This window comes from Podarcis erhardii, assembly GCF_964252035.2.
Source record: "Podarcis erhardii genome assembly, chromosome: 9".
In the NCBI taxonomy this organism is placed as follows: Eukaryota; Metazoa; Chordata; class Lepidosauria; order Squamata; family Lacertidae; genus Podarcis; species Podarcis erhardii.
In genome coordinates, this window is record NC_138512.1 from 28,063,928 (window position 1) to 28,086,614 (window position 22,687).

Genomic DNA, 22,687 nt, shown 5'->3' on the forward strand with positions numbered 1-22,687 from the left:
CCATTCGTCCTAACGGGACAGCCTCCACCGTAAATGTGAGGAGAATATGAACAATATGATAATATGGGGCGGGGCGGGATGTACGCCACGTCGAGCTCCTCGGAGAAAAGGTGACTGGAAACCTAATGGTAACCGTAAACTGTTGGAGGGCCATCTGTCAGGGATTATTTAGTTGCGATGCCTGCATAGGGTTGGACTAGATGACCCGGGGGGTCCCATCCAATTCTAGGATCCGATGATTCCACCAAATAAGCAAACCAGCACTTCCCCCAAAACCTGCACAGTAAGGCTGTGATAGCGTCACTCCGCCTCTTGCAAAGAGCCCCCACCCCGCCTTCATCCAGGATTTTTCACCTGGAGAGCCCAGATCGCAAGAGCCTCGGCTTTGCCTGCGTCTCTAATCGTCGTCGCGGACTGAGACGACTGGGGCAGACACGGCGCGGAGGAAGTTTGGGAAAGTTGCGCAGCCAAGCCCCACGCCCTCGAAGGGTGGTGTTTTCTTTTGGGGGGGGGTCTGATCGCCAGGGTGGCCAGGCTTGCCTTGCGGAGCTGAATTCAGAGTAGCCCTCAGCACCAGGCAGAGCAGAGGATCTCCCTTCTCCGGAGCGCAATACAGTCGACGGGGCGGGAAGGAAAACCCGGTTTGCAGGCGCGCCCACCTCTCGCGCAGCGGAGGCGACGGAGAGGCGGGGAGCACCGTCCACCTTCTCCGGCTCAGGCGGCCGAGCAAGGAGCGCTCGGCTGCTGCCGTCACCGCCGCCGTCTGGCGGGAGAATCCCCCAGTCCAGCGGTGGGGAGCGGGAGTGGGCGGCGCTCCAGCGAAGAGGGAGGGCAGAAGAGGCGGCGGCGGCGGCGAGGAGAGGGAGTGAGTCAGTGAGCCGCTGCAGCCTGCGCTCTCCCCGGCGCTGCAACTCAAGACTACCTATATGCATACTCCTTGCCTGGACATGTCTTGACAAACTTGGATTTTTTCCCCTTCTCCTCTCGCTTTCCTCTGACTCCCTCCCCACAACATACCAAGTTTTTAAACACCGGATGGGTTCAATCCGGCATGCAGCCACCTGGGATATGGAGACAGGCGCCAGATCTCCCGGGCGCTGCTGGAATACGCTGCTGCCGGGCAAAGTTGGCTTTCGATTTTGATGCATGCCTCGCTTGGGGACCCGAGTCCGCCGGAATGGACTGAAAGCAAAGCGGGACTGGCTTGAGGGACGAGACACACGTTGCACCCAGCTGGCCTGGTTGGTGAGTTGACGGTTCTTTTCCTCCCTTCGCTTCTTTCCGTTGAGTGGAAAAGAGAGTGTTGGGCTACTTAATGCATTCAGAGGCTTCTGCGCAACTATAGTTTCGTGGTTGCAATTGATCTGGCCGTCCTGTCTCAATATTGCACGGATCAATAAACGCCCCCGCACTTTCCTGTTTCCCCCTCCCCCGCACTCTGCCTTTCTAGGGCGAGAGAGACGCGGCTAGCTTGTGCAAAAGCCCGCGCCCTTCCGAACGCGATTTAAGTAGCCTTGTTGCAAAAAAAAATTTTTTTAAAAAAAAAATTGCTACCGGGGTTTTGCATTCCCCCCCACTCCTTGTAAAGCGCAACTTGTTTTAGAAATGGTGCCTTTGGGAAGGAGAAGCAGGGAATCCGCTCGTTTGTATTGTGGCGCAGCGCCCTCCAGCCGCCGGTTAGGGACGCAGCAGCTCCGTTCGTAGCCTGGGTCCCGTCACAAGCTCAGCCAAGTTCAGCATTGTCCGGAGGAGACACGAGGGAACACGAGGAGGGCTCCCTATATGCATTGTCCTCCCGCTACTTTGGGTTTGTGTGTGTGTGTGTGTGTGTGTCCCTCCGCCCGCCCTCGTGCTGCTGGTTTCTCGGCGTAAGGTGAGCCTCGAGGGCGACCCGTCGTTTCTCCTTTCACTCCACATGCCGGGGGGGGGGGCGGGGATGCGATTTATACGTCGAGCGTTTTTATAGCGCCTTGATCGTCGGCCACATATTTAGCGCTTGCCTCGAGGGGACAATTTTTAATGCAACCGGGAAGGGGGGGGGGAAGAGAGAGAATCAAGAAAAATTGAGAGACTAGTGCGAAGTGAAGGCTGGGTTTGGGTGATCTGCCTTATCTCTTGTTCTCCCCCTCCCCGCTTTTTTGCTGCCTTTCCGTGGCAAAAAAGGTAGTTTCCTTCCAAATAATTAAGTTTCTCGGGGGCGGAAGAGGAGCGTGGCGGAGAGCTGGGGGACTGGGGTGGCAAGTGTCTGATCACTATGACCCATGGGGCCGAGGTCCCTAGCCCGCCCATAAAATATTTGAGGGGCCATCCCCCAAAAGTTGATGGGCATTGCCATTCAAATACTGTGAGTGTGTGCAATCATGCGGTCGATTATGTGAGGAGGGGCTTACCAGTTCCTCCAATATTTTATTCAAGTTGGCGCCAGGAACCAAGAGTGCCAACCCAACTTAAATATTGAGGGGCAGGTAAGCCCCGCCCCACATAATCGATCACGCACGCCATTTGAATGGTAATACTCATCAACTTTGGGGGGACCTGGTGCCCTCAAATATTTTAGGGGGGCGAAAAAAGGACCCCAAGCCCATAGGAGTTGGTTCCTTCTTTCAGGTTTTGCCCCCCCGTCTCACCCATTCCTTCTTTTCCTATTCTGACTCGGTTCGGAACAAGCTTCGACGGAGGAAAGAGTTTAGGAGCGCTGTATTGCTCTTCCGATCCACACTTGGACAAGCCCGTTTCCCCGAAAGGTTCATTCCGAAAGCGTCGTGGCGGTTTCACGTGTCATCATGCACTGCGACCCTCACACCCCACTTTAGAAACCTGACTGCTCTTATCTTTTATTGGACCGGTTCGGTTCTCAGCACTTCAGGGAAACCGGCCTAAGCCGTGTCTACTCGGGAGTAAGCCTATTGAGTCCAGTGGGATTTACCTTCGAGTAAACAGCGCCTTGATCGGCACCGATGCGCCACAGAAAAGAACGGGGACTAAGCTTGCACTTCAGAAACCGTTCACCTGATAGAAAGCTTCACTGCATTCAGTAGGATTCGAATCTGCGTATGAATGATTAGGACTGTGCTGTAAATCACCTTAATCCCATTCGCTTCTACTTTGCAACTAGGTGTTGGATGGTTTTCCAGTTTGGTTAGGTGAGGGGCTGGGCCCTGGCAGGAAAAACAAGATCATTTTCTCCAGAGTAAGCGATTTACAAAGTGGGCTTGTGCATGTCTGCTCGAAAGTGAGGCTCGCTGGATGTGTCAAATGCGGGAATAGTATACACATTTACCTGGGAGGAAGCCCCATTGAACACTGTAGAGTTTGCTTTTAAGTAGACCTGCAGAGAGGGCTGGGTTAGCTAGAGGCTATTCCAGAGCGATTGGGGAACGGGAGGCCTGCGATTGCTCCGTTTGATAGCAGTTCGCCAACTCCTGTTGGTAGACAGCGGCAGTGCGCTTCTTCTCCACCTCCTATAGAAATTTACTGTGCCGACAGACATTGGTCGGTTCCGGGTATTCCCACTTCCAGGGAGTGCAGGTTGCCGATTTTCACATGCATGTATACAATCCTTTCAACAGAGCGAGCGATCTGCTGCTTGGTGGGTTTTTATTTATTTAATCCTCCTTGCCTTTACAGAGTGCTTTCGAGACGTGCCATGAAATGTTAACAGTTGTCTTGCTAGTATTGGCGTACAGTACTTTTTAAAATATTGAAACTCTGAAATAGAATCCGAAGCCCTCCCATTTTCCCTGAGTTTTCCCCTCCCCCAGGGGAGGGGGGGCAGCTGTCTCTGTTCCTATTGGAGAGCCCCATCTGGAGTCCGGTCTCTCCGAAACAAGGCAGCCATGCATCTAGGTCTCTCCTTGGAAATCCATACTCCTACGAGTAAGTAGCTAAAATCTCGAAACTGCCCTCCCTTTTTTGTGTGTGAGATTCAGAGTGGAATTAGGAGCGGGTGGAGAAGATGAATGGAAATTCTTACTAGCGCTGAAGCCCAATTTCTACCCGCCCTTGCCAGCTAACAAACAGACCCATCTTGTGCTATGCAGAGCTAGGCGCGCATAAAGCTCTGTTTAGTTTTCACAGGAGTTAACAGTACGGTGTGGCTCTGGAAGTGGTCCGTTGAAGTTGCTTTTCCGATCAGGGACTGGCTGTCGTTTGCGCTGCATCATAAACTGCTGCAATCCAAATTGCTTAGGGAGTGGGACTTGCTCATGAGTAAACCTGTTAAATAGTGTGCATGTGTCTGGCCGGATCCCGTTGGTTTAATGAGTGGAACTTGGTTGCAGTCGTATACCAATTTACCTGGGAATAAATCCCATTGAACCAAGTAGGAGTTACTTGCCTGGGCATGTATATAGGTGATACACTGTATCAGATACAGTATCATAGGACTGGGTGGCAAACTGATCATCGTTATTCTATGAACAATAACTACTTTTTTGGCCACCCAAGTTTTTTAAAACTTTATTTGCAGATGTCCATTCTGCTCTCTGGAGGATTTTTTATTTTTTAAAAAAATTAAGTTAGAAGGAACTCCTTTAATTCAAGATACGTAAGTGCATTCAAAGCTGTCCGGGCCTCCCAAGATGGTATTTTTGTCCTTCCCGTCTTTAATTTCTAGCTGGGTAATAAGGGGGATGCTGGGAATTGCGCTGCAGGGCGTAGCATGGGGCGCGCTTTGCAAGGCTGGAATTTTGCAGAATGTGGGGTTTGCTTAGCCCAGCTGTGCACGGAAGTGCTGGCGATTATTTGTTACGCTCTCCAAAGCGGAGTCGCTGGGAGGTTTGGGCGGTGGAGTGTTAAAAGCCCTGGAGGAGGTAAGATTTGGTTTGCGGGGGCTTCCTTTTTAGGGCTTGCGGCACAACGAGGCGAACTCTCGAGTAATTATAGGCTTGGGAACGCGATGAGACGTATTCAAGAGCAGATTGCAATAATTCTCTGCGGAAACCCGGGCGGTTGGAAACAACAAACTTTGAGAACGGAGTGTTGCTTTTTCTTTTAATTAAAAAGAAAGCAAGCATGAAAGATCCCTTGTTCTCGCTTTCTTGATTTATGACATCATCGACCTCATGAATTAAAAGCAGATCTTTGAGCCACCGAGGAAAGGATTAACTAGAGAGTGTTAATTAACAGGACCGAGAGACCAAACGTCCTTACTCACGAGTAAGCCCCACTGAGATTTTTTTTGGGGTGTGTGTGTTGGGATGTGTTGCTTGGAAAGCTGGATCCTGTGCACGTTCAATGGGTCTTACTCCCAGGTAAACGTGTCTCCCAGCCCTTGCTTCAAAGTGATTTCCTCTGAATTGCACCGGGACCCACTTCGGAGCCAACGTGGCCCGATCCGAAGCTGTTCCTCGGTACGAATACGTTTCAAGTGAGATTTACTCCCGAGGAAGCCTTCCCGGCTCCTTTCTGCGTTTGCTCTCGGCTCTTTCCTAGCTTGATTTGCTCCTTTCCTTAGAAAAGGGGAGTGGGAAAGAAAGAAAGAAAGATAGTGGTGGCGTTTGATCTGCAGGGTTATAATCACTCCGGAGCCAGATGGTGGCGAGGCGCGGAGCCGCTGAAAAGTGTGGTTTTGGTTTTCATGCCAGAGAAATTAGTTCCGGAGGCGGTTTGTGGCGGCTGCCCCTGCTTTTGGCGGAGGAATCCGGGGGCGAGAGAGAGAGAGAGAGCGCTGCTCCGGAGAAAGGAGACCGGCGAGGGACGGAGGGGAAAGAAAGAAAGAAAGAAAGCGCGAGCTCGCGAGGAGACGCTGCCCGGCTGCTGGCCATGCCGGACGGGGAGCTCCAGGTCCCTCGGGTGGGGAAGCGGCTTCCCCCTCGGGCGAGGCAGCGCTGAGCGGCGAGGAATAGGGCGCCTGCTCGCCCTTCCCCGGGGGAGAAACTTCGTGGGAAGAAAGTTGTTGGAGAGCTAGCAGGGCGCCTTCTTCCCCGCCGCGGAGGAGAAACTCGGGAAACAGGGCGCACTGGAGAAGTTGGAGCCGGACTTGAGGCAGGTAGCGACGGGCGGCGTTGTGAGGTGGCGGCGCTTGGTGCCTTGGTTTCTTCTTCCCCTCCCCCTTGTTGCCCCTAGAGAGTCGTCGCCCCCCCCCCCCAGCGGAGGTGGGATGGCTGGGGAGGGGGGTGGACTCGACGTGCGGCGACTAGCAAGTGGGGCGCGAGGGGCAGCGCGGAGCTATTGTGCTGCTGCTGCCGTGAGCTGGTCAGGGCAATACCAAGGGGGGGAGGCGGCGGGGGAGGGGTTGACTTGCCAAATCTGCTCTCTTCTAAACTCCCCAGGATAGGTTACTATAATATCTTGTTGCTGTGTTATCTTGGCTTTTGTGTAGCCCTTAATGTTGGGAGGACAGAGCACAATCCAGCCAGAACAGGAGGATTCCAGCAAAAGTGCCAACTTCAATAAAATATTTTGGGGGGGGCACATAGTCGATCCCACGAGTTTGAAAGGCAATGCCCATTAACTTTCAGGAGCTCTGATTTTTTTGGGCGGGGGGGGGGGCGAGCTCGGCCCCTAGGAGTTCGCTCCTATGGATTATAGGGTCTTTGTCTTTGATTTCGGGACAGCCTAAGTTACAGCTGCTCCAACACCAGGGAGAAGGAGTCCTCCTTCTATTTTCACAAGTTTTTCATAGTTGGAAGGGACTCTTGAGGTCAAACCACCTGCAATGCAGGAGTATGCAGGTGGCCCTGTGAGGATTGAACCTGCGACCATTCCATTACCAGCACCACATTCTTACCATTTGAGCCAACTGTGGCTTTTGATAAAACAGTACTATCTTTCCCTCCGCTCATCGTCCCCAGAACCCATTTATTACCTGGCTGAGCTGATGAAAAATGGGAGAACATGAAGAGTAATTATCTCTTTCCTTATTAGCAGACAGTGGAAGGGAGAGAATAGTTAACTATGGACTGAGGTTGTGGTTTTTCTTCTTAGGACTCCCAGAATTGTCTGGAGGGGGAGAGCAAAGCTTGATTTACTTTCCTATCCTTAGTAGAAGGTGTGCGTAAGTTCTCTCTCTGTGTTATGCTTGTAATGGCAGAGTGTATACTCCTTACCAAGAGTAGGGTATTGTGAATCATCCCCCACCCCCCAGCCCCGGAAATACCTTGGGTGTAACTCCCATTGCAGTTCCACATTTAATTCCCATCAGTTTCAGCAGGAAAGCTAAGCCCAGGCTTATCCGTGCAATTCTATTTATTTATTAAAATATTTGTAGACTGCTTACCCTCCAAAAAATTCAAAGCGGTATACAAAAAAAAAAAAAAAAAAAAAAAGCCATGCAATGCCAACACCCAGAACAGCATAAAATACAATTCAGGCTTGCAGTGTCCAGTAAAAGACAATAAATTAATCAGCTTATTTATTCAGATCATTGGCATTTACTCCTTGCAAACTATTTCCCCCCCCCCCATGATTAAGGAAATAAACCCTGCTGGATCAGTCTGATATCCTCTCTTGACAAGCATACTCCAACTGTGGCCAACCAAATTCCACTGGGACATCAGTGGGACTTCAAAGTGCTCAACTTTGTCTGAGTGGTGGCCTTGATCTTTCTTTTCTTTTCTTTTTTGTTGGCAGTTTCTGCAGTAGCTTGACCCTCATACTCTTTTTGAAGGATAAATACCAGAGTTGTTCAGAGAGGAAGAACTCAAAAGTAATTATTGTAGGCTACAATCTTAAAACACACTTTCTAGAGAGTAATCCCCACTGAATACAGTGGGACTTTCTTCCAAGTAAACTTTAATAGGATTTTGCTTTTGCCTCATGTTCTGATAAAATACAAAATAACCTGCACATTATGGTAATGCAGCCAACAAAAGGATTATTATGGTCTTCTTTCTACAGTTAAGTGTATGTGCAATCTTGAGTAAAGCTTCAATGATCTAAACCCGCCTATGCTTTCAGGTTCAGAATTGAGCAGTTTGCAAGTGGTAGTCATGTGCTTTGTTGAATAAGTGATGATTGGAATAAACAGTTTGGCACATGCAATTTTATAAAAAGTTGAAATGGTTATTTATCATAGAGGAATGGTTTATTTCTTCTTGTTGAGTTCTTCGATGATAACTGCACTCAGGATTTTAGTGAACTACTGCAATATCATGGGTTATATACAATGCTGCCTGAATCACCTTCCACTTGTGCAGTGGGACTGCCCCATCCTCTTCTCTTCCTCTCAACCCCAACAATCTGTTGCATAGGGTCCCCCAACCCTCTGGAGCAAACTTTGAGGGTGCTCTGGGGCCTGCAGAGAAGAGGAGGTGGATGATTTGTTGCACAAGCAGAAGTCCGTTGCGTGCAATCCCATGTATTAGGGTTAATCCTAGCACTTCCTAGAGTTTCTGTTGTTGGTCACATAACATTAAGTGCAATTAAGCATGTTGGGAAGCTAGTATGATGAACAGCTTCTGGCATCTCTCTTTTCTGAATTGTTCAAGAGCAGAACTGGAACATTGATTCAGTTTCTTCCCATCTTTCTAAAAAAATACTTGGGCAAATCACTTTATTTTAAAGCATTTTATAATCTGCTTAATATTTTAAAAACTCATGTGGGTTTGTAGCCTTTGGTAAAGGGTAAAGTAGGTAAAAAGAAGACTTAATTTCTTCTGTAGTATATTTTTGCTTTCCAGTGAATAGTAGCTCAGAGCTTGAATGACCTGCCTTTACTTTCCCAATTAGAATCATAGCCATTAGAAAGACAGAAAGTACAGGTGTAAAGGCACTACAGCTATTATTCATTATAGTGGTATTTGGGTGGCATTACTGAAGTTGTTTCCCCTCCCTCTTCCTGTGGGACAGAAAAGGGCAGGTAAGATAGTTGGGCATTTCTTTCTCTTATCTCAGAAATAGTGCTGCATCATTCTGCCTGATCAAAGGAGTGCTGTGGTGCTTTTGCCCAAGAGAGGCAATTGGCTCTATATGACTGAATTTAACCACTCCTTTCTTAGGTTGGCAAGAATACAGAGGAAGATCATTGCAACTACAGTGGTACCTCAGGTTAAGTACTCAATTCGTTCTGGAGGTCCGTTCTCAACCTGAAACTGTTCTTAACCTGAAGCACCACTTTAGCTATTGGGGCCTCCTGCTGCTGCCATGCCGCCGGAGCACGATTTCTATTCTCATCCTGAAGCAAAGTTCTTAACCCAAGGTACTATTTCTGGGTTAGCGGAGTCTGTAACCTGAAGCGTATGTAACCTGAAGCGTATGTAACCTGAAGTACCACTGTATTAGGAGACAACTTATTTAGCCTAGGGAAGTAGCACTAGGTATTGTTTTCAGGGAAATCCCTTGAATTGTAAACTCAGCTTTCAATTTCAGATTTTGGTTTATTGATTTGTAGAGAATACATTCGTTATGACCGATAGCATTCTTTCTTGGGCAGAGTTCCTTACGTCAAGCGAGGGCCTTGCATGGTGGTTCCTTTTCAACAAGTCTATGGGGAGTGAGTAGCAAACTTTCCATAATAGTTTGGAAAACCCTGATTGATATTCTTTTTTGTTTTTGTTTCAGGTTTTTGGAACTTGCCTCCATGGAGAGCCATTTGACCATGTTGCTGCTGCTCCTCTCGCTGCTTGTGCAGCATTTTGGAAACTGTGAAGGGAATACAAGATTGCATCACACGTCGCCAATGCAGTTTACCCAAACTCATTACAATGCCACGGTGTATGAAAACTCTGCATCCAAGACTTACATTGGACATCCGGTGAAAATGGGCATTTATATCACGAACTTGCTGTGGGATATAAAATACAAAATAATTTCTGGGGATAACGAGAACTTGTTCAAAGCGGAAGAGTATCTATTGGGAGATTTTTGCTTTTTACGAATACGGACCAAGGGAGGGAACACAGCTATACTTAACAGGGAAGTCAAAGACCATTACGTGTTAACTGTCAAAGCAATAGAGAAGAGCACAAATATGGAAGCTCGTACAAGAGTCCGAGTGCAAGTGTTGGATACAAATGACTTACGGCCTTTGTTTTCTCCAACTTCTTACAGTGTTTCATTGCCTGAGAATACAGCAATAAGGACGAGCATTGCCAGAGTTAGCGCAACAGATGCAGATATTGGAACCAATGGAGAGTTTTATTACAGTTTTAAAGAGAGGACAGATATGTTTGCTATACATCCAACCAGCGGCATAATAGTCCTGACTGGCAGACTTGACTATTCAGAGACAAACGTTTATGAAATGGAAATCCTTGCTGTGGATCGTGGGATGAAATTGTATGGCAGTAGTGGCATCAGCAGCATGGCAAGGTTGACAGTTCATATAGAACAGGCGAATGAGTATGCTCCGGTTATTACAGCCCTTACGTTGGCTCCTTCAGAGCTTGACAAGGATCCATCATATGCAATCGTAACAGTTGAGGACAGGGATCACGGTTCAAATGGAGAGGTAGCGTCTTTGAGCATTGTGGCAGGTGACCCTCTTCAGCAGTTTAAAACTGTGAGGACTTTTCCAGGAGGAAAAGAATATAAAATAAAAGCTGTTGGCAGTATCGATTGGGAGAGCCAACTGTTTGGCTATAATCTAACTCTGCAAGCTAAAGATAAAGGAAATCCTCCCAAATTTTCTCCTGTCAAAGTGATTCATGTGGCATCCCCAAAATTTAGATCGGGACCAGTCCAGTTTGAAAGAGCTGTTTACAGGGCAGAAATAAGGGAATTTGCCCCTCCCAACACTCCTGTGGTTATGGTAAAAACTCTGCCTACTTATTCCCATTTGAGATACATGTTTAGAAACGCACCAAGCAAAATCAGATTCCACTTGAATCCTTATACTGGCCTTGTTAGTACTTTAGATCCCATAAATGCACAGCGTGCATCCCATATTGAATTTGACATTATGACAAGTGACAGAAAAGCCTCTGCAACAGTATCGATTAAAGTTATAGATATGAATACTCATTCCCCTGAATTTACCCAGACTTCTTATAAAGCTTCGTTTGATGAGAATGTTCCTATAGGTACAAGTGTCACGAGTGTGAATGCAAAAGATCTTGACGAAGGTGAGAATGGCTATGTGACATACAGTATTGCAAATATAAGCCCTGTTCCTTTTGTAATAAACCACTTCACTGGTGTTATCAGTACCTCTGAAAACTTGGATTATGAATTAATGCCAAGAATCTATAAATTGAGAATTCGAGCTTCTGACTGGGGCACACCATATCGCCGAGAAGTTGAAGTCCCTGTTACTATAGCTTTAAATAATTTGAATGATAACACTCCACTGTTTGAGAAAATAAATTGTGAGGGAACAATCCCCAGGGAACTTGTTGTTGGAGAACAAATAACAACTGTGTCTGCTATTGATGCTGATGAGCTGCAGCTGGTACAATACCAAATTGAATCTGGAAATGAATTAGATTTATTTAGTTTAAATCCAAACTCTGGGGTGCTTTCCTTGAAGCAATCATTAGGAGATGGCTTGGGTGCAAAAGCAACTTTTCATAGCTTGAGAATAACAGCCACAGATGGAGAAAATTTGTCAGCCCCATTATATATTAACATTACTGTCATTGCCAGCCGCAAACCAGTATACTTAGAATGTGAAGAGACTGGTGTCGCCAAAATGCTGGCGGAGAAACTTCTGCAGGCAAATAAGCTGCATGGTCGTGGTGAAGCTGACGATGTGTTTTTTGACACTTACTCTGTGAATCTGCATGCGCCTCAGTTTGGAAATAGCCTTCCCAAAAGCATTGAGGTAAAAGAAGATCAACTCATCGGTTCCAGCATCATACATTTGAATGCTAGTGATCTAGATACTGGTTTCAATGGAAAGCTTGTCTATGCTATCTCTGGAGGTAATAACGATAGCAGCTTTATCATTGGTATGGAGACGGGAATTCTAAAAATCCTTTCTGCCCTTGACCGAGAAGTAAAAGATAAATATACATTGAATATTACTGTTTATGATCTTGGGATACCACAAAAGTCTGACTGGCGTCTTTTAGATATCAGGGTTCTAGATGCCAATGACAATTGTCCAGAATTCTTACAGGATAGCTATTTTGTGGATGTGACCGAAAACACGAACCTAAATACAGAAATCATTCAAATAGAAGCCATAGACAAAGACTTGGGGACTAATGGGGAAGTGAGATACTCTCTTCTTACAGATACTGACACGTTTGCCATTGATAGCGTGACAGGTATTGTGAAAGTTGTGGGGCCTCTGGATCGTGAAGAGCAACCTGTGTATTTTCTGAAAATAGAGGCCAGGGACCAAGCTAAAGAGGAAGCACAGTTATCTTCAACCGTTCTGCTGAAGGTGTCTTTAGAAGATGTGAACGACAATCCTCCGAAATTTATCCCATCCAATTACCGTGTGAAAATTCGAGAAGACCTTCCCGAAGGAACAATCATCACATGGCTAGAAGCCCATGATCCTGACTTGGGCCAGTCAAGCCAAGTGCGGTATAGCCTTTTAGATGGTGGGGATGGAAGTTTTGATGTAGATAAACTTAGTGGAGCAATTCGTGTTGTACAGAGGCTGGATTTTGAGAGAAAACAAGTTTATAATCTGACGGTACGGGCCAAAGACAAAGGCAAACCAGTATCATTGTCGTCTACCTGTTACATTGAGATTGAAGTAGTTGATGTAAACGAAAACCTTCACCCTCCACGCTTTCCCAGCTTTGTGGATAAAGGTTTTATAAGTGAAGATGTTCCCATTGGTACTTCAGTGATGACTCTGTCGGCTTATGATGAGGATACAGGAAGAGATGGTGAGATCAGATACTCAATAAGGGATGGATCTGGTGTTGGAATTTTCAAAATAGATGAAGAAACAGGTAAGAACTTGTTACATTCTTCTGGTTTTTATGCAACCTATAACATTGCTTTCAAAATAAGACCTTGAGTTAAATATCCTTGAAACAAACAATCATTTATTTGTGTGCAGCGCATCACAGTGTTTGAAGGCTCTGAAATCAGTGAACGGTGTTTCATTTTTGTTTGCTACTTTAGTTTTTGTGTGAGGGTGGGGCTGGGCCAAGGCAGAAAGGAGCAGTGCTGGAAATACAGAAGACAACGTCATCCCTTGTGAAGGTTCCTATATTCCCATACTTTGGTGCAATATTTAATCGACTTTCTGGGGTGTAAGCTCCACTTCCTTCTCAGTTGACTTGGGTTGCACTGTCAGTCCCGGGAACTGCCTATAGGCATTGTCCATAAGAAGGAGCCTTTATTGGAATATTTCTAAAGATACTTTCTTTTATAAGGTTAAAAAGTAGCAGCATGCAAAATGTATACAGTGCAACAAAGATGCAAGGCCCAACTGTATGAATGAAGTGGTGTAAACAAGGCAGCATGTTTTAGTGGTCAGATTTACACAGTTGTGTAGGAAAGGTATGAAGTACCTGGGAAACCCAATTTGAATTAGATTTTTTTTCCTGTTGAAAAATCTCCTGGGGTGGGAGATCTCTTTCATCTTGCATTGTTTCACAGGCAGCCTTCCATATCCTGCATGTTGGTGGTGGGCGGAGCCAGAGGGAAAAAGGGGGCAGAGCAACAAATATAAATATTACCTTTGTACAGTAAGGTGCATTTCAGGAGCCATGTACCAGTCAAAGGTTTCTATATTGCTGAACCCATCTGTCCATCTAGTCAAGAGAATTTAGAACTTAGGAGGCAATTATTGCCTAGGAGTAGACAGCATTGAGCACTATTAGATTTACTTTAGGGTAAATATGCAGCAAATCCATTTGTTTTTAAGAGAGGTCTGCAAACCACCTTTCCAGTTAAAATTCACTCCGTGACTACCCTGCACAATGCACAAAATGCCCTCAAAATCAAAATAGTCAATATTTACTAATTTTGAGGTGCTGAACATGCAAATGACAATAAAATGTGTCACTTTGCTCCTGTTTAGGAGATACAAAAATAGTAATGTGTAAACAACTGACTCCGCATTGAGTGCATAATTTCATTTGGCAACGCTGTATTCTTCTAAGACAAACATTTAATATATTTAGGTGCCAGGGACAATGTTTCTCTTCAGGCAAAAACATTTCTCTTCAGCCAGGAGTTTGGCTGATTAGCATTTTATGACTTTTTAAACGTGTTTGTGGTAGAGAGTTATTGGGATGTTTTTGTTTCATTATGTATTTTGTATTCTCGTTTTGTATTTTTTTTTCTGTTGTGAACCACCCTGGGATCTTCAGGTCTACAAATTTAATAAATTATCATCATCATTACCCAATGCAAGATGAATGGACAACTAGGAACATTGTCAGGTCACATGATTACTGGAGCTCACTGCCAATTTAGTACAAATGGAACCTGCAACAAAACATTGCTGTTGATTCCCTCTTGGAAGTGTTTTTGTCTCTTTTTCTTTCAACCCTTTCTCTTTTTATTTTTAAAAAATTATTATTACATTTATAGCCCAACTTTCCTCTGAGGAGGTCAAAGGGATGTGCATAGTTCTCTGCCTCTCCATTTTATACTCATGTCCAGTGAGGTACATGGATTAGGCTGAGAGACCGTGACTGGCCTGAGGTCACCCAGTTAGCTTCACAAGTGGCCATTTTGAACCCTGGTCTCCCAGATATTAAAGCAACACTCCAACCTGAAGGTTTCAAAGGACAGGTAGACTAATATAGACAGTGGTGCTTGAAGATAGCCTGGATCCTGCTTCTTTATTTTGATGGTGAGATAACGAAAGTGGATGAGGCTTAAATCTGAGTTGGTATGCATAGGATGGCCCTGTTAGTCCCCAACTGACAAAAGTACAGTGGTACCTCGGATTAAGCACTTAATTCTTCCTGGAGGTCTGTACTTAACCTGAAACTGTTCTTAACCTGAAGCACCACTTTAGCTAATGGGGCCTCTTGCTGCTGCTGTGCCACCGCTGCACGATTTCTGTTCTCATCCTGAAGCAAAGTTCTTAACCTGAGGTAGTATTTCTGGGTTAGTGGAGTCTGTAACCTGAAACATAGGTAACCTGAAGCGTATGTAACCCGAGGTGCCACTGTATGCTGGACTATAATCCTAGAATTCTATATTGGATGCATAGGGTCTGTTTAGCTTTTTAACAAAGTGTCATGAATAAATTGGATCAGAAGCCTAAGACGTCCCCGTGGACATAAGAGCCACACAATTCTTTAATAATTCGGTTTTGTTTCGAAATGGAAGATGGGCTGCTCTTAAATAAATACTCAGTTTGCTTTTTGATGAGAGAATGTGCTGAGGGCGGTGGTGCTCCTCCTTAAAGATCCTGCTGGAAAACCCTCATAGGGATTGGCAAATAGGATCTCAACATGAAAGCTTGGGGTTCTTCTATTCCTCTCTTTCTGGCTGCTTGAAAGTTAGCATTGTTTAGCAGTGACCCCTATTGACTGGGTCATAGCCTGGTCTGATGAAAACAGCCCAGCCCAGGAGAGAACTGAGATTTACTGACCTTGGGTGTGAAACAGTTGCATTTCGACTGGAGATTTCCTTGTAAATGAGAATCAGTTCATTCAGTGAAGTACGCATGGAGGTGAATTTTTTTTTTTTTAAGGTCTGTGTCTTTTCCTTGAAAAACATTTGACAAGCAAAAGGAGTCTTGAAAGGAAATAATTGTCAAAAGCTGTGGAAGGTGCTTCTTGTTATATTGCTGCTGGTACAGCTGTCATATTGCAGATGAATTTCCTATTGAAACATCTGCTTAGCTTTTGAAGTATAGATTAAGGTCAGTGAGGGGAGGTGGGAATGATAGCATAATAACGTTTACTCTTTTTCTTTCAAGATTTTACATGTATGATTTGGAAACCTTTTGAAAAGGGATAGACATAGGCCAACAAGGCTTGGCATTCTTCCACTTTTATGTGGCAACCTGTAGCACTCAAATTCTGGAATCCTTATTTTTAAAGTAGCCTTAATACCAATCAAGAGTCCTGGTTTCTGTCACATGCATAATTCGATGTATATTGCTGACAGTTAAACTTAGAATCTGAATTGCTTCCGCACTCCTGTACCTGCAAGATGTCGCAGCATCTTGTGAAAGAATTAAGAATGTCACTATAGAACTGTAGAGTTGGAGGGACCCCGAGGGTCATCTAGTCCAACCCCCTGCAATGCAGGAATCTCAGCTAAAGCATCCATGCCAGAAGGCCATCCAACCTCTGCTTAAAAACCTCCAAGGAAGGAGAGTCCATAACCTCCCAAGGGAGACCATTTCACTGTCTAATTTGAATTAGAAATTCAGATAATATTGTTGCAATCCACCCTAATCCCTGAGCACTGTGATATTCCAGAGGTTCCAGGGCTTCACCTAGGGTCTACAGTGGTACCTCAGGTTACATACGCTTCAGGTTACAGACTCCGCTGACCCAGAAATAGTGCTTCAGGTTAAGAACTTTGCTTCAGGTTGAGAACAGAAATTGTGCTCCGGCGGCGCGGCGGCAGCTGCAGGAGGCCCCATTAGCTAAAGTGGTGCTTCAGGTTAAGAACAATTTCAGGTTAAGTACAGACCTCTGGAATGAATTAAGTACTTAACCAGAGGTACCACTGTATTTCCTTTTGGAAATGAGGCACAGTGGTGAGTTTATGGTTTATTTACACCAGTGATGGCCAAACTTGGTCCTCCAGCTGTTTTGGGACTACAACTCCCATCATCCCTAGCTAACAGGACCACTGGTCAGGGATGATGGGAATTGTAGTCCCAAAACAGCTGGCCGTCACTGATTTATACATATATATAAGCTGAGCCTGTGATGAAGGGGTTCACAGCATCAACACCCCAAAAGCATCTTGTTGCTTCCATAGCCATAGCCTTTGATTCAAACAGACGTCAAACATCATGTGCTGCATTTCTGGCGTTTCAGTTTGCTGCCTTTTTGCTTAGTGATGTCACACACTCTAAACTCTGCCATTATTTGTACAAGTCATTTGATGCTTTGTTCTTTTACTGGCCCATCAGCTGGGAGGCTAGCTTGTCTTAGTTAGCTTTTAACACTTCCTAGATCCAGGGATTAGAATGACCTAGCACTCGACTTAACATCCAGAAGCTTGATTAAATTCTAACACTTGCTGATTCTCGGGATTATGGTAGTCTTCCACCCACAAAATCATAATCATATAACTGGTGGCTATTTAATATACTGTTTTGCTCAACATCTAGGAGGGAAGACAGAAGATGCTGAATATATGGAGATAAGGAACAAATTCAATGCTCTCAAGTTAGTGTATCAAATTGTTAAATAATATTATTAAAAGTATCTGGACTCCTTTCTACATAGAGTTCAACATGGGGAAACTACTCCAAATCTATCCTAAAAACAACAGGCCCACACAACTGAAATGTACAATTACAGAATCACACAGTCACATTTGAAATACTGTCGTACCTTGGAACCCAAATGCCTTGCAAGTCGAACGTTTTGGCTTCTGAATGCCCCAAACCTGGAAGTGAGTGTTCTGGTTTGCAAACGTTCTTTGGAACCCGAACGTCCGACGGGGCTTCTGTGGCTTCTGATTGTCTGCAGGAGCTTCTTGCAGCCAATCAGAAGCCACAATTTGGTTTCCGAACATTTTGGAAGTGGAATGGACTTCTGGAACGAATTCTGTTCGACTTCCAAGGTACGACTGCATCTGCTTATGCTAGCAGTTCCAGTCCCTGAAGATATTAAAGAGATGAAGTTATGGAGTCGGTGCCTCAACACAGGTGTGCTAATCCTCTCTCAACCACAGGGGCAATGCTGAGCAAAGCATGAAGCTTCAGGTGCCTCAAATGAAGGCATGTGCAGAATAATGTGCTTTTGAATGCTCGCCTGATTTTTGCTTTTAAGCTAGAAACCAGCACTTTGCATTTAGAAGCAAAACGTCAGCCAGGCCAGTTGATCCAAAACTGAAGAGTGGCTGAATTTTTGTACCAGTTGATGCTTTCAAATCCTTTTCAAAGGTATCTGCCACCGCAAAGAGCATTTCAATAATTTGGGGCTGAGGTTACCAATCAAAGGGAACAATGACAAGCCAGCTTACCAACGAAGGCAAAGAGAGGCTTCTCTCGGCCACCTGCACCACCTGTGAATCCAGAAGCAGTGTAGGATTCTGGAGGACCTTCCCCATGTATACCATATGTTTCTTCCAGCAAACATACAAACTATGAACAATGTATGTGTCTTTAAACCAGTCTGATTTATCACTGTGTGTATGTGTGTGGAAGAGGCATCATCCATGCTTTGCATCAAGGAAGGAACTTGTGATCCTCCAGATGTTCTTCAATCCTAGCTCCTATCAGCCCCAGCCAACGTGGCAATTGGTGAGGAATGATGGGAGTTGTAGTCCTGCATATTCTGGAGGGTTCCCAGTCACTGATTTACATGTTTCTTGGAGATAATTAGTTTTACATACTTCAGACACATTTGCTTCACAAATTGGAGCTTTTGTATGTACTGTTGGAATATGAGTACAACGCAGCTGCAAACTGGCAGCTCGGTATTTACATCACAAGATGTGGCTAGCTGTGGGAAAGAATGTTCACAGGATTCACAAGACTTTGTTCTGTGTGTAATATGAGACCTTCCTGTTGCGTATGTGAAGGAAGTCTGGGTCTCTTGCTTGGAGGAGACTGAACTGATCGGACATGTTTTTGGTAGAGTTGTGCAGTCAGAAATAAACAAGATGTAAAAGACTTTCTGACTATCTTCTTTCTCCTGCTGGTATGCAAGGAAGAAGGGTGTGTGCATCTTCCCGGCTGGGAGATGTTGCCTATCAAGATCTTCCTGGACTGTGGGAATGTCAGCCAGAGTAGATCACCGGTAAACAAGCCCCGGGAGCAGGGAGAGAGGCCAGCCTCTCCCGAGGGGGCATGTTTTCCAACACGTACCTCAAATGGCGGCATCTTAGTGTATTATTGGACTTCAGAGTCCATCATAGGTTGGTTGGTTGGTTGGTTGTTTTTTTAAGTCAGTAAGTGTTTAAGGACAAATAATTAAAATCCATGTGCAAGGAAAGGGGACTTAACACCTGATCATTTTTCTGTTCAAAGATTATACATTGTGTACATGCTCGCTTGTGAGGTGGCGCACACAAGCATTTGATTGATAAAATAACAATGGCTGGAAGGCTGGAACAGCTTCCTGACGCCTATACCTGGGTCACAATGAACACTTGGAGCTTGCTGCACAAGTGAGGTGTGCATTTTTTTTTCTATAGAGAGGTTATCTACATTAAAGTAAAAGGTCAGATATGAAGTGGGCTACGATCTCTTTAAAAAGCAAAGAATTTTTAGCTTCGGGATCAAGTATCTCACAGCCTTTGCTTGCAGTGCAGCTGGAACATGCTCTGCTTTACCTTTGGTCAAAAGTTAAAAGGGGTCCCATGACTCGCTTCGTATTATGTGAGAACAGCAGGCATTTCCATTTAGAACTTCTGCTTGCCTTTAATATTCTTTCTTTTTATGTTAAAATTGGCATGTCTTGTCAGACTTACTCTTGCAGACAGGAATTTAGCAACTGTTTAACTAATTGGGTGTGTTCCATAGCCCTGGGGACTATTCCTTCACCTTTCTCGGGTAGTTTAAGAATCCATTCTCCCTGCTCCCCCCCCCTCCACCTTGTCTGTCTCCCCACTATTTCTTTTGGTGTGAGTGCTGTAAGGGAGGAAAATACAAAGATGATTAACACAAAGGCTATCTGAAAGCTTCAGCAAGTGTTGCAGTCGAATTAAAGTTCATATTTCTTTCTTGTTACTCAGTGCCTGCTTCTCAGTGAGCAGAAAAGGAGGAACAGGGAATGGCGTCATGGGGAGGTAACAACCGATTTGCATGGATGTTATGCTCCTGAATCCTGCACGTGTCGGTGGAGCAGGCATAAGCCTGCTCTGGCCACTTCCAGGTTGGTGTGATGTGCACATGCGCAGTCATGCATCAATTGGATGTGCGTAAGTTGGTCGTTGCCTGTACAACAATATGTGCTGAGTAATGATGTCCTGGTACAATTCGCCTCACTCCCAAATTTTTGGCTCTTATTAATAGATGAGTAGTGCTTAGTAACCAGGCATGCATTGAACCCTTACTGAGAAGGCAAATTCTGTATGCCGGAGCAATGTCATGCTGATGCCTTTATCTTTGTATCTAAATCAGCACAGATGGCAGGCTAGTGCTGCAAGTGGCCTTGTGCCACTGCAGTGTGTACTCAAAAAAGCTAAACAATGGTTCTTTCACATCATGGAGCAGAGCTATGTGTCTCCTGCACCAGCTGCCAGTGAGCTAATGGGCTCAATGCAAGGTGTCAGTACTAGAATGGATGCAAAGCCCTAAATGGCTTGAGACCCAAGGAGCTTTAAAAGCACCGTTTCCCCAATATCAACCACTTGCAACTGGCTCTGTTGATGGAGCTGCCATTGGGGGTTGGCAGGGCCTTTTTGTTGGTGGGTCCATGTTGGGGGAGTGCCTTGTCATGAGTCCCTGTCAACCAGGCAACATCCAATGGCAGCACCACAGTGTCTCCCTCATTATTAACTTACAGGTGAAATTCAGAAACATGTTTACCCCCAGGTATTTGAAGATACTGTTCCTGGCAAAACTGACATTATATTCCCTGTAAAAGAAGGCAAATGCTTATTTGTTTTCAGAGGTTTTAATTGCATTGTATTATTGTTGATGCCCAGGGCTCCTTTGGGATGAAGGCTGGGAAATAAATTTAGTGAATAAATTATTGGTGCGGAACCTGTGGCCTTTCAGGTGTTGCAGAAGTCCAACTTTTAGTGGCCCAGCTGGCATGGTCCATGGAGGGAGATGGTCTAGCAACTCTTTCAGAGCCACAGGCACTGAGCAGCATTTGAATCCCTAGCTTGCTGACCAATTGAGCCTCCAAATAGCAGGTGAGGTGATAACCCTGTGTCTGGATTGCAGCACTTCAGGTCACAGATCATGTGCTTAAATGTTTCTCCATAGCAACAACAAAAAGAAAAGCATGGTGGAAGCTAGAAACCTTCCTCCCAATATCTAATTTGCTATATGAACAGGTTAATATTTTAACGTGCAGACACAGTCCTATCAGGAGTGTAGACTAAAGTGGTAGAATTGAGAAATAGGTTTACCTCCTCATTCAATGAAGCAGAAACACAGCGCTTAGTTAAACTGGAACTCCCTCCTCCAGGAGACAGTGATGGGACCAACTTGGATGGCTTTAAAAGATGGAACCAATTCATGGTGGAGAGGGCTATCTCTGGCCATCTGCTATGATGGCTATGCCCTCCCTCCACAGTTGGAGGCAACAGTGCTTCCAAATACCAGTTGCCGAATGCCACAGGTGGGGAAAGGGTTCTTGTGCTCATGTTCTGCTTTCTGGTTTCCCACAGGCATCTGGTTGGCCACTGTGAGAACAGGACTCTGGACTATATAGGTAACTGGCCTGGTCCAGCAGGCTCTTCTCACGTTCTCACCTTCTGTTGGAGAGAACTAAGCCTGACATGCAACAAACAGATACCACCCATTGCCTAGAATGATGCTTGAAGTTGATCGGTTTCTACCATTCTGTAGAACTTCAAAAGCCCTTTTTCTCTTCGGTCTGATGTACATTTTATACTATCCACTACCTGGTCACATCTTCATTCTATGACTTTTCACTCCACTTCTAAAACTATTAGTGCTGGTTTTTCCAGATCTCATTCCTCTCCAGCCCCACGGTGCATCTTATTCTGATGTGTAAACAAGAGAAGCATACTATGGCAGCCAGTGCTAGGCATTACAGTGGACACTTGGGTTGTGAACGTGATCCGTGTGGGAAGCACATTCGCAACCCGCAGCATTCACAACCCGCAGTGCCGTGTGTGTGCATGCGCGGGTCACGATTCGGTGCTTCTGCGCATGCACAAAGTGCGATTTAGCGCTTCTGCGCAAGCGCCGAAACCCGGAAGTAACCAGTTCTGGTACTTCTGGGTTCGGTGCGGTGCACAACCTGAAATCACATAACCCGAAGCATCTGTAACCCAAGGTATGACTGTACACTAGGGAAGTTATGTGTGGAAAATCACAATGATAAAGAAACAGGGGACCAAATGTTGTCACATGTGTCCCAGCAATTAACTTTGGCTTGGGGAAATCGGTATACAGTAGCAGTGAGCTTCCCACCCCCACCCTATCCTCTTTTTGGCTGGGGTCCTAATCTGCTGTGCTGTGAAAAATTTGGTCTGGAATTTTCTGCTTGGTCCAAGAGCAAATGGCCTTGTCGTGCCCGTCATGTATTGTTAAAAAAGCAGACTGCGTGAAAGTGACGGCAGATAAAAGCGGAATGTGTGTACTGATTATGTCTGTATAATTTTTGGTGCAGCAGCGGTGTCCTTCTCCTTTGCCTTACTCGCACAAAAGATTAGTAGTAACCGTAGTTCAGCTCTTTTCATCTATTGTCTCAGAAGCATGGCATTTCCATTGTGGCTAATTTTGAAGTACAAGGACACATGAAGAGGAGAACTTCCAGAACACATACCTTGCTGCATGGATTTCTTTTCTTGTGTAGTGCTATGTTGAAATCCTTTGTCAGGTGGAAGTGGTGGGGAGTAAGGGAGCAGTTGCCTGCACTTAAATGGATGCGAGGTTTTTGTTCTCCTTTTTTACTGACCTTAGCAGTTAATGATCAACAACTGTTATGCCACTTGGGTTAGGAATGTTGATTGCTTTTTGGGGGGGGATTATATGGGCAATTATATAAGCAGAAGGTTTGGTAATTCACTGTGAAATTAGGTTGCATAGTGTGATAGT

General features: G+C 45.4%; 1 protein-coding gene across 1 annotated transcript in view; it reads left to right on the top strand.

The window, feature by feature from the left end:
- The first annotated feature begins 3,810 nt into the window (after positions 1–3,810).
- The window catches only part of FAT1 (FAT atypical cadherin 1), a 113,994-nt gene continuing 95,117 nt past the window's right edge, over positions 3,811–22,687 (top strand). Inside the window, 2 exon segments of the mRNA XM_081875550.1 lie at positions 3,811–3,876; positions 9,502–12,791. Of these exon segments, the coding sequence (XP_081731676.1) occupies positions 9,521–12,791 (3,271 nt within the window). The 5' untranslated portion in view covers positions 3,811–3,876; positions 9,502–9,520.